The 12,500-nt window shown below is 46.1% G+C and overlaps 2 protein-coding genes across 3 annotated transcripts in view; one reads left to right on the forward strand and one right to left on the reverse strand.

Annotated features, from left to right (window-relative positions):
- Window positions 1-3,637, reverse strand: part of LOC122252841 (uncharacterized) — a 112,177-nt gene extending 108,540 nt beyond the window's left edge. For both annotated transcript variants that reach the window (XM_043015517.2, XM_043015516.2), the window contains exons 1-2: window positions 3,528-3,637; window positions 2,966-3,307 (exon numbers count right to left, since the gene is read on the reverse strand). The gene's annotated coding sequence lies outside the window, so the exon portion shown is untranslated. The remainder of the gene's footprint in view (window positions 1-2,965; window positions 3,308-3,527) is intronic.
- LOC122252844 (serine protease 1-like) lies at window positions 3,379-10,231 on the forward strand (the record flags this gene model as incomplete). The annotated part of the gene is made up of 3 exons (XM_043015523.2): window positions 3,379-3,696; window positions 9,274-9,377; window positions 9,427-10,231. Coding segments are annotated over 3 exons (1,227 nt in total), but the record flags the coding sequence as incomplete, so codon positions are not given.
- Between the last annotated feature and the right edge of the window lie 2,269 nt (window positions 10,232-12,500).

The raw sequence follows: 12,500 nt of genomic DNA on the forward strand, positions 1-12,500 counted from the left end.
AGTAGATAAACACCTACATATAGAGAGAGTTAGAAATCGATAGACAGAACTTGAAATACGTCTTGCTTCATAAAACAATAACAAATATTTATTGTAAAAAGTGATAACCAACTCATTACCAAGAAGTCGTATCTATTATCATTCCCAGTATTAACTTCTTTTCCGCATCAGTTTCACGTATCAACTTATCAGAAACGTTCTGGTTTTAAAGTTATCAATTACGTCCTTATTTTCCATTCACACTAACTAAGGCTGTTCTGAGTGTTAATGAATGAAGCAGGGAGGATCCACACTCAGGTAGGGTATGTGGTTGTTTTGTCTGCTTGTCTGTATTCGTTTTTTTCCCATGTGTGTGAAAAAATGGGGATTAATTCGTTTTGAGAGAGAGTGGTACTCACGCACAAACTGATATTTATTCACTTATAAAAAAAACAACACTCATGCGTGTAAATTATAAATTTAATAATTTACACTTATTTATTTATACTTGTTCATATATAAAAAAACACTCATACGCACGCAAACACATACTCACACACACACATAAATATAAACAAACACATCTACATACACATTACTTCATATGCTCATTAACACCCCCCACCCCATCCCCACCACCACCACCACAATCCCACCCCACCACCACCCTAAAAAAGGCACAGACTTGCCAACAGACAGATCCAACCCCATGATATGATAATCACGTCATTTCTGATGACACGTCACCCTGTAATTGACACATGACAAAGGGGGATCGGTAGAGGTAATCTCAGTCTCTATCAAGGTTAGAGACAAACGTTATCTTAATGTGACAAGGAAGAGTAACCTGAACGTTTCTACTATGAATGTTGTGGTGATTATGGTGATGATAGGATGAATGTTTTGGGTTTTCTTCTATTTTGGAGGTGAATTTAGCTATCTTTTCTATCTAGCGGTCTTTTTCCGTCTCTTGATCGAGTTGTCTCCTTTTCTCTCTCTCTCTCTCTATCTATCTATCTATCTATCTTTCTCTCTCTCTCTTTCTTTCTCTCTCTCTCTCTCTCTCTCTCTCTCTCTCTCTCTGTGTATCTATCTATCTATTTCTCTCTCTCTCTCTCTCTCTCTCTCTCTCTCTCTCTCTCTCTCTCTCTCTCTCTCTCTCTCTCTCTCTCTCTATCCCTCTCTCTCTCTCTCTCTCTCTCTCTCTCTCTCTCTCTCTCTCTCTCTCTCTCTCTCTCTCTCACTCTCACTTTCTCTCTCTATCTCTCTATCTATCTATCATTATCGATCTGTCTATCAATCTAAAAATATCCCTTCATCCTTGAATCCCAAAGCACACCAGAAAAGGAATAAAAAAAGGGACCATGTAGGCAAAGATGGCGCGATCTCACGCCGCCTTCATAACAAAGTCAAGTCAACATCAAAGGCAATTTTTTTACTTCTTTTTTTTTTCTTTCTTTTAAGCCTCGGACATCTTATCTCTGCTCCTTATCATCCGCGTTTAGAGTCGTGTGTTCTGTATTCGATTTCTTCTTCTTTCCTCTCTTCCCCTATTCCTTCTTGGGTCTGGGCCTCTTCCTCCTCCTTCTTCTTGTCTTCTACTACTCCTTCTTCTTGTCTTCTTCTTTTACTTCTTCTTCTTGTCTTCTTCTACTCCTTCTTCTTCCTTTTCTTTCTCCTTCTCCTCATCGTACATCCTCTTCTTCAGTTTTATTTTCTTCGATTGATTTTTCATCTTCCTATTTCTTATTCTTTTCCTTTTTCTTCTTTATCTTCTTCCTATTTCTTCTTTTTTTTCTTTTTTCTTCTTATTTCTCTTTCTTCATCATCATCATCCTATCCTCTTCATCCTCTTTTTTCTTCATTTTCTTATTATTTACCCCTTCTTCTTCTTCTTCTTCATCATCATCATCATCCTCCCTTTATTTCCCCTTCTTCATGTTCATTCCCTCCTTCTTTCTCCTCCTCCTCCCTCTTCTTCTGCTTCTTTCTCTCCCACCTCGATCGCAATCACGCCACAGACACCATACCAACCTTGGTCTATCAGCTGACATTCAGCATCAGTTTTGAGGTTATCTGGGACAGCTCATCTCGGATATTAGGCTACATCCTGTTGCACCATTCGGAGAGCTTGCCATTTCTCTGTTGCAAGTCATTACTGCTTTACGGGGGTTTTCGTTGTCTCAGGGTTAGTGTAACGCATACTTTTTTCCGGCTCGTCTAGTGGTTAAAGTCTCCCATTGCGTTAGATCAGTGTTGTGTGGTGGATAGATCCATGTTAATGTTCGACGTATCATTTTATGCCCGTCATAAGAACATTTGCAGCATTTGCAACAAGGTCTCATCAGTGTTCAATATAGTTTCATTATCTCTTATCTCTTGTCCTATGAAGTCGACGTAAATTCTGATTTTCAGATAACAATTTTGTTAATTGAGATAAGGTTTACATTTATAATATGTATTACTATAATGTCAACTGATTATTGTCAAGAGAGAGAGAGAGAGAGAGAGAGAGAGATTGTCTTCAATTACGAAAATACATGAATAAATATTGAAGATAAAAATATAAAGAATATAGATATATAATCAAGTAAGATGTTTTATTTTTAAAAAGTAAAGCAATGAGTTCATGGACAGACAGACTAACGAATTAATAAATATCTTAATAGAGTTGATAAACGACAATAGGTAAAGGAATTTAAATATGCAAAGTCTTCTAAAAAGAGAAACAAAAAAAGACTACACACTTGCAAAAGACAAATATTTCATGGTAGAGATTAAAGAGTCTAAAATAACTAACAACAATTATAAGAATGAAGAGCAAGAGAATCTAACAAATAAAAAAACAAGGAAGAAAAGACAGACAGACAGACACTAGAATAGTATAAGCAAAAAAAAACGGAGCAAAAGAAACAAAATCCAAGGACATGCAGACAAGAGAGACAGAGAGAGAGATAGAAGAAAAAAAATTAAGAAAACCTCTTACCTGTCGTCGACTTTAGAGATACAGGAACTCCCTTATTAAAGACAGGTAAAGCACCAGCACTCACTTAGGGACCGTTAGAAGGCCTTTGTTATTATTCACAGTTGATATAAGTTCTTGGATCCGATTCTATGTTCAATGGGAGACTATGCAAATCAGCAGTTTATTTGTTTTTGTTTACCGTGCCATGTGACTATCAAGGACCCATTTCTTGCAAGGCATTTTGGTCACTGATTTATTTCTCGGGTCATTTAGGTATGTCACTCTTTCAGGTTTCAATTATTATGTTCTTATTGGAATATCACTGTTTCACTGCTTCTTCTTCTTCTTCTTCTTTTATTAAATCTACACAGAAAAAAAAAGATTGGAGGCCAAAAAAAAAAGAGAGAAAGAGAGAGAGAGAAAAAAAAAAAATTTTAGTAAACGACACCTCGGAAACACTCAGTAAAGACGAACGAATCACACTTCTCTTAAATCCACACGACCAGAGATCTCGCAAATGTGAGAATTCCAAAAAAATAAAAATAAAAGAATGGAAAAGAAAAATCAATCTTTTCTTCTCGACCTTTCTTCTGGTGTCGTCGGATTCAGCACGATGGTTCAGGTGCAGTCATGGCCTGGCAGGGTGGGTGAGAGCGTCCGTTCCTGGCCACTGCCGTGTGCACACTGGTCGGCCATCACTGCGAGGGCTTGCGTCTCTTCCCCCCCTCCCTCCTACCCCGGCCTCCGGCGTGGTACCTCCTCCCGCCTTCTCTCCCGCCCTACTCCTCCTGCCCTCCTCCCTTCCTCACTCCCGCCCTACTCCTGCCGCCCTCCTCCCTCCCTCCCTCCCTCCCTCTCGCCTTCTCTCCCGCCCTACTCCTGCCGCCCTCCTCCCGTCCTCCTTCCCACCCTCCCTCCTGTCCTCCCTCCCACCCTCCCTCCCGCCCTACTCCTGCCGCCCTCCTTCCCTCCCTCCCGCCCTACTCCCGCCCTACTCCTGCCGCCCTTCTCCCTCCCTCACTCCCGCCCTACTCCTACCGCCCTCCTCCCTCCCTCACTCCCGCCCTACTCCTACCACCCTCCTCCCTCCCGCCTTCTCTCCCGCCCTACTCCTGCCGCCCTTATCCCTCCCTCCCTCCCACCCTCCCTCCTGTCCTCCCTCCCACCCTCCCTCCCGCCCTACTCCTGCCGCTCTCCTCCCGTCCTCCCTCCCACCCTCCCTCCTGTCCTCCCTCCCACCCTCCCTCCCGCCCTACTCCTCCTGCCCTCCTCCCTCCCTCACTCCCGCCCTACTCCTCCTGCCCTCCTCCCTCCCTCACTCCCGCTCTACTCCTGCCGCCCTTCTCCCTCCCTCCTTCCCTCCCTCCCTCCTTCCCTCCCTCCCGCCTTCTCTCCCGCCCTACTCCTCCTTCCCTCCCTCACTCCCGCCCTACTCCTGCCGCCCTTCTCCCTCCCTCCTTCCCTCCCTCCCTCCCTCCTTCCCTCCCTCCCGCCTTCTCTCCCGCCCTACTCCTGCCGCCCTCCTCCCTCCCTCCCGCCTTCTCTCCCGCCCTACTCCTCCTTCCCTCCTCCCTCCCTCACTCCCGCTCTACTTCTGCTGCCCTTCTCCCTCCCTCCCTCCCGCCTTCTCTCCCGCCCTACTCCTACCCCCCTCCTCCCTCCCTCCCTCCCTCCCTCCCGCCTTCTCTCCCGCCCTACTCCTCCTGCCCTCCCTCCCTCCCTCCCATTCTCCCACCCTCATTCCTGCCGCCCTCATCCTTCCCTCCCTCCCTCCTTCCCTCAATCAACCTCCCTCCCTCCCTCCCTCTCTCCCTCTCTCCCTCCCTCCCTCCCTGCCTCATGCAACCTCCCTCCCTCCCTCCCTCCCTGCCTCATGCAACCTCCCTCCCTCCTTCCTTCCCTCCGTCTCCTAGCCGCCCTTCTCCTTCCTGCCTGATGCTCCTTCTTCCTCTCCGCTCTCCTGCCCTCCCTCATGGTACCTCCTCCCTCCATCTTACTTCTCTCCGCCCTTCCTCTCGCCCTTCTTCTTCCTCTTTCTCCCTTTTCCTCCCCCACTCCTCTCTTCTTCCCACCTACCTGATGCTCCCTTCTCCTCCCTCTTTCTCATCAGTAATTCATATTTTCCATCTTCCATTTCTCCCCCCCCCCCCCTCCTTTCCCTTCTTTTTTTCTCCTCTTCCTTCTCTCCTCCTTCTTTCTCCCTCTCCCTCCACCCACTCATCCCGTCCTCCTCTCATTCTCCTCTTTCCTCGCTCCTCTTCCTCCTCCTCCTCTCCTTCTCCCCTCCTCCCCTCTCTCATTCTTCTCTTTCCTCCCTCTCCCTCCTCCCCCCCCCTTCCCCATCTCTCTTTCCTCCCCCTTCTCCCCTCTTCCCTCCCTCCCTCACCCCGAGGTCCCTCTTCTCTCCCCTCTTCCCTCTCTCCTCCTCCTCCATCGCTATCTTTCCTTTCGCTTTTCTCGTCCCTCCTTCCCCCCTCTTTCTCTCATCCTTTACTCCCTCTTTACACGCCCTTCCTCCCCCTCCCCCCTCTCCATCCTGATACATTACGCCCCGCCTCCTTCCCTCCTTACACGCCCCTGCCCCGCCTCCAGAGCCTGCCTCCTTTCGCCCTCTTCCCTCCCTTTATCCCCCTCCCTTCATCCCCCTCCATCTTCCTTCTTCCCTCCTCCTCCCTCCCTTCTTCTTCCTCTCTCCATCCTCCTCCATCCTTCATCTTTATTTCTTCCCTCTCTTCCTCCAACCCCCAATCCCTCTATCCCTCCCTCCTCTCCCTCCCTCCTCTCCCTCCCTCCCTCCCTCCCTCCCTCCCTCCTCTCCCTCCGTCCCTCCTTCATCATCCCTCCCTCCCCCCTCCTCTCCCTCCCTCCCTCCCTCCCCCCCCCTCCTCCTCTCCCTCCCTCCCTCCCTCCATCCATCCCTCCTCTCCCTCCTCCCCTCCCCTCCCTCCCTCCTCCTCTCCTCCCTCCCTCCCTCCTTCATCATCCCTCCTCCTCCCTCCCCTCCCTCCCCCCCCTCCCTCCCTCCCTCCCTCCCTCCCTCCTCTCCCTCCGTCCCTCCTTCCTCCTCCCTCCCTCCCCCCTCCTCTCCCTCCCTCCCTCCCCCCCTCCTCTCCCTCCCTCCCTCCCTCCATCCATCCCTCTCTCCATCCCTCCCTCCCTCCTTCCTTCTCTCCCTCCGTCCCTCCTTCATCATCCCTCCTCTCCCTCCATCCCACCCACCATCCCTCCCTCCCTCCCTCCCTCCCTCCCTCCCTCCCTCCCTCCCTCCCACCCTCCCTCCCTCTTTTCCACCCTCCCCCCTCACCCCACCCTCACTACCTCAAGGGCATAAGTTACGTGCAGCCTTACACCAATGCCCTTTTCTGTGCGAGTCCTCGTATGCTTCGCGTCCTGTGATGACACTCTTTTTTTTATCTTTTTTTGTATCTTTTTGTATCTTTTTTTCCATGACAAGAGATTCTCCAAGGAAGGGAGGTAAAGAGATTTAGAAATAAGTCAAAAGGATAGACGGGGGAGAAAAAATGAGGGGGAGGGAGAAGGAGGGAGGGAGGGGGAGGAGGGAAAGGGAGAGAGAGGGAGAGGGAGGGATGGAGAGCGAGGGTGGAATATATATATATATATATATATATAATATATATATATATATATATATATATATATATATATTATATATATATATATGTATATATATACTTATATATTATCTATATAACTATATATATATATATATTTATATATATCTCTCTCTCTCTCTCTCATCTCTCCTCTCTCTCTCTCTCTCTCTCTCTCTCTCCTCTCCCTCTCTCTCTCTTCCTCTCTCTCTCTCTTCCTCTCTCTCTCTCTCTCTCTCTCCTCTCTCTCCTCTCTCTCTCTCTCTCCTCTCTCTCTCTCTCTCTCTCTCTTTCTCTCTTCTCTCTCTCTCTCTCTCTCTCTCTCTCTCTCTCTCTCTCTCTCTCGCTCTCTCTCTCTCTCTCTCTCTCTCTCCTTCTCTCTCTCTCTCTCTTCTCTCTCTCTCTCTCTCCCCTCTCTCTCTCTCTCTCCCCTCTCTCTCTCTCTCCCCTCTCTCTCTCTCTCCTCTCTCTCTCCTCTCTCTCTCTCTCTCTCTCTCTCCTCTCTCCTCTCTCTCTCTCTCTCCTCTCTCTCTCTCTCTCTCTCTCTCTCTCTCTCTCTCTCTCTCTCTCTCTCTCTCTCTCTCTCTCTCTCTCTCTCTCTCTCTCTCTCTCTCTTCCCCCTTTACTTTTTATCTTATTTTATTGTTTAAAGGATGAAGACATCAACAAAATTATTTGAACAGCGACACCTTGAGTCTCCCCTTAGTGATTCGAGGCCGCCCGTGTAGAGGCGCTGCAACCACGCCCATTTCACGGTCGTTGAAATCCGACTGGGCGGGGGTGACTGAAACACTGAATACAATTAATACATTAAGGAAGATACAAAAATTATACAAATACGTGATCTGATATATTATTGCTGTGTTTGTTTGTGTGTGTGGTTGTGTTTATGTTTGCGTCTGTGGTAGGTGTATGTCTGTCTGTTTGTTTGTTTGTGTTTGTGTGTGTTTGTGCCTGTGTGTGTGTGTTTGTGTGTGTGTATATGCATGGATGTGTACGTTTATGTGTGTGTGTATGCGTATGCACGTTTGTGTATGTGTGTGCATGCGTGCGTGTGTGCGTTTGTGTGTATGTGCGTGTATGCAAGCGTGTGTGCGTTTGTGTGTATGTGTGTATGTATGCATGATTATATACGTGTGTGTGTGTGTGTAGGGTGAAGATATAGAAAACGAGTAAGCTTATCAATACACTAGGCACGGTGATGGAATACATCGAGATCGTTTGTTTTTTATTTTAAACTATTTGGCTTTAGAAATACAATACTCACAAGTGTTGCCTAGCTGTAGTAATAGTGGAATCAAGATAATAGAATATCTTGATTTAGTGGATTTAGAAGAAAAAACAAGGCGATTTATTTCCTTCTTTCTCTTAATCTTCGTTCTTCTTCTATTCCTCCTCCTCCTACTCTATCTCCTCTTTTTACCCCCTTATCATCTTCTATTTTCCTCCTCTTCTTCCTCCTATTCTTTCTTTCTTTTCATCCACCTCTATTTCCTCATTATCCTTCTCTTCCTCTTCCTCATCTTCTTCTTCCAACTCTTCTTTTTTTCGCAAATTCGTCTCCTTCCTATCATCCTTTTCTCTTCTTCTCTTCCTCTTCTTCGTTCTCTTCCTATTCCTCCTCCTCTTCCTTCCCTTCCACTATATCCACCTTCTTCCTCTCCCTTTTTTACGCCTCTTCTGTTTCTCTTTCTTGTTCTCCTCTTCTTCTTCCTCCTTCCACTCCATTTACTAATTGTCTTAGTCTTTTGTCGTATGTTCCATCTCCTTATTCTCTTCTTTGTTATTAACATAATTCACGGTTCGCCGATATTTACTTCTTCCGTTAGTTATAGATAGATGGATAGATAGATAGATAGATAGATAGATAGATAGATAGATAGATAGATAGATAGATAGATAGATAGATAGATAGATAGATGGATGGATGGATAGATAGATAGATAGATAGATGGTGGATAGATAGATATATAGATAGATAGATAGATAGATAGATAGATATACAGATAGATAGATAAATAGATATATAGATATATAGATATATAGATAGATAGATAGATGTGTGGAAAGAAAGGTAGGGAGGGATGGAGGGAGTGAGAGAGAAATACAGAAAGAGAGAGAAAGTGAAAGAGAGAGAGAGAGAGAGAGAGAGAGAGAGAGAGAGAGAGAGAGAGAGAGAGAGAGAGAGAGAGAGACAGAAAAAGAGACAGAAAAAGAGACAAAGAGAAAGAGTGTGAGAACTAAACAAAAAAAATCAACATTCGAAGAAAAAAAAGTAAAAAGATGAAGAAAAATATTAAAATATGAACTCAGAATCTTTTTTAAAAAAGGCAATTCCATAATCCTCTGTTTGTGACGAATGACCGAAAACACCCAGCTGTTCATCATCGTATTTGCATATCACGTTCACTTTGCTCTTTTCTGTCTATTTCTCTTTGATTTATTATCCTCTCGTTTCTCCATCACTATCATTTTGTTTTTTGTTTTTGTTTTTGTTCTTCTGTGTTTTGGACATATAATTGTTTCTTATCACTATTCTATCGCTCTATGTTTCTTGCACTCACGAGATCAATTTGAGATTTCGAGTTGTACGAACAATAATAAAACCAAAGAAATCCATCCATTTACTAATCCTCATTTGGACTAAGAGCCAATGGAGTGAAGATATTGATGAGTCATGCTTTGTGTTTTCTTATATCTTTACATATGTTTAATTAGACGGAGAGTAACATCGTGGAAGAGATGAGAGGTCAAAGGTCTCGGAACAAGGTGCCCGTATGGCCATCAGGTCCGCAAAGGAGCCCCCGTGAGGTCAGTCTGCGGTTATTAGGCGAGGTCAGGAGCGCACTACAGCATTCACTCTCCCCGCAGCGCCATGGATCTGAGCAAGTGCTTTCTTTTCGTCCTCCTCCTGCCCTGTTGTTGGATGAGTCCTCTTCCAGATCCTGATAGGAGCGGTAACGTGTGGCCCTCCAAGTGCGGGCGTCCTGTGGGCTCCCGCATCGTGGGCGGCGAGGAAGCCCCGCCCCAACAGTGGCCGTGGATGGTGAGCCTCAACATGGCGTGGGGGAGCCACTTCTGCGGCGGCTCCCTTATCACAAGTCGCCACGTGGTGACGGCCGCCCACTGCGTGTCCCTTTTCCGCCTCCTGACGCACTTCCTGCAGGTGCGGGTGGGCGCCGTCACAGCCCGCGTGTCTCTCGTCAGCATCCACCCCGATTACGGGCGCCTCGCCAAGTTCGACTCCGACCTGGCGCTCCTGACGCTGACGGAGCCGGTGGCTTTCAACGCCGCGACGGCACCGGCGTGCCTGCCTTCCTCCGAGGCGCAGCTGGGCCGCCCAGCCATGGCCGTCGGCTGGGGCAAGGTCACCGAGGACGCCCTCACCTTCAGCTCCACCCTGCGTCAGGTCGAAGTCGTACTTCAGGACGCGGACGCCTGCTCCGGGTATGGGTCGTCGATAACGCCCGGCATGCTGTGTGCAGGCGTGAGCGGCGGCGGGCGCGACGCCTGCCACGGCGACTCGGGAGGGCCTCTCCTGACCCAGGACGCCGACGGTCGCTGGGTCCTCGCCGGCGTGGTCAGCTTCGGCCGGGGGTGCGGGCGCCCGGACTTCCCGGGCGTCTATGTCGACCTATTCCAGTTCAGGGGCTGGATCGCTGAGGTGGTTGGTTAATAAATATGAATTGTTCCTTGTTAGTTTGATTTTAGAAGCTCCCTCATTTGAGTGTGAACTACGAAGGAACTGTTCCCTGTTACCATGTATGTATACTTAATTCAATGCGATATCGATAGCAGTCTGTTTTGACCTGACACTTTCCTTAAGACGTAGAAAGTGACTGAAGATTGGTACATAAGCACATGCAAGGGTCACAGATCAGGACAGAGAGGTCAGATAGACAGACAAGAACGAACAGCTCTGGCCTTCGGCCCTTTGGCCGGAGTCTGGTGTATTAACAGTCCACAAGAAAGACCATGGCACGTGAACGTCTGTCTCTTATCCACCGTATCACAACCAGGGCATCGAGTAGTTATAACAACTGCTCTCAGTGGTGGGTTACAACTGTAACCAGTAAGCTGGTTATAACTAGTGCCAGCTGGTGGTTTACAACAGATGGCACCGGTGGTTTACACTCCCTGTTGTGAGTGAGAACTACGAAGGGACTGTTCCCTGTTACTTTGCTTCCAAAAGCTCCCTGTTGTGAATGTGAATTAGGGAAAGGTCTTGTTGTTGAAGGAATAGTAAGAATGAGCAACGCAACGTCCTGCTCCGGGAAACCTCATGTGTTGCATGAGGTTACGTCATGCATTATATATTTCACAAGGGAGAGAAAGGTAGTAGATAAGAGCCATTGCATGTAATTGCTCTAATAATTACTATTGTGACTACTGTTTATAATAAACCAAGCATATATCATGTTTATGTTCAAGCAAGAATGTAAAGTAACGATAGACAAGTGCATGATTTTCTAGCCTTACGATACTTAAAAATACACTTTTTAATTGATTGATTAGTATTCCTACGTAATACACAAAGGAAAGTAATCATGACAACAACGACACTAATGATAACATAAGTCCTAATTATGAGAATTATAATGTAATAACAATAATCGTAATGGGTATAATGATAATAATGATGACACAAATATCATGAAAACAATGATAAAGCTAACACTAATATTGATGTTGATAATGATAACAACGACAGTGATAACAATGACAATGCGACTTAGAATCTCCAGCTCTCCGCTCTGATTTTCCTTAAGGTGCTGGGATTCCCCATTTTTTGTTCTTTGATTTGAGTTCATGTCACTCACCTTTGCTGGGGCGACACGGTAGCTGCTGAGAAAGGGTGGTGGTGTTTTTTTTTTTTTTTTTTTATTGGTACACATATAACACACACATACGGCGCACATACACAAACACAAACTTACCGTAAACATACACACACATACACACGCACACACACACACACACACACACGCAAACGTACTCACTCACACACAAACACATACACACACACATACACACACACACACACACACACGCAAACGTACTCACTCACACACACACACATACACACACATATACACACACACACGCAAACACACACACACACACACACACACACACACACACACACACTCACACACCTGCAAACGTACTCACTCACACGTAAACACATACACACACTAACTATTCATATGTTTCGAAGTTGTCACCTGAATGTAAGCTAAATTTACAACATATCCTTTTTTAATAGTTATTTATATCCTAATTGGTATGTTAATGTTACATAAATATTTCATTTTAATTCTATGTGTGAGTCACTGACTGTATGAATTTACATATATATATTGTATTGTAGGAATCAAGGTATTAATGTTTCATAAATATTTAATGTTAAGCCTATGAAAAGTCATTTGTAGTCTAATCTATGAGATGATGTTATTACAGGAATATTAAACTGATCAACCGTCGGGAACCATGCCACTAACTAATGCATTATCAATTGCACTTGTCCTATCATCATCACATTGTATCACACCAGAATTCTATCAATATATTGACCTCTGAAAGCATCTTATAAACCCCAATATGAATAGGAAAGAGAGAGACAACTTAGGGATTCATAGGAAGGATAGCATCCGTTGATATTTCCTCGAGTGCAGTGGAAAAGTACAGCCTCTCAGTCTCACTTAAGGAGCAGGGGTTGCATCGGGAAGGGACCATGAAAGCAGGGGTTCCATCGGGAAGGGACCATGAAAGCAGGGGTTGCATCGGGAAGGGACCATGAAAGCAGGGGTTGCATCGGGAAGGGACCATGAAAGCAGGGGTTGCATCGGGAAGGGACCATGAAAGCAGGGATTGCATCGGGAAGGGACCATGAAAGCAGGGGTTGCATCGGGAAGGGACCATGAAAGCAGGGGTTGCATCGGGAA

This window comes from Penaeus japonicus, unplaced genomic scaffold (assembly GCF_977035675.1).
Source record: "Penaeus japonicus unplaced genomic scaffold, GWHDUDI00000001_assembly GWHDUDI00000022, whole genome shotgun sequence".
In the NCBI taxonomy this organism is placed as follows: Eukaryota; Metazoa; Arthropoda; class Malacostraca; order Decapoda; family Penaeidae; genus Penaeus; species Penaeus japonicus.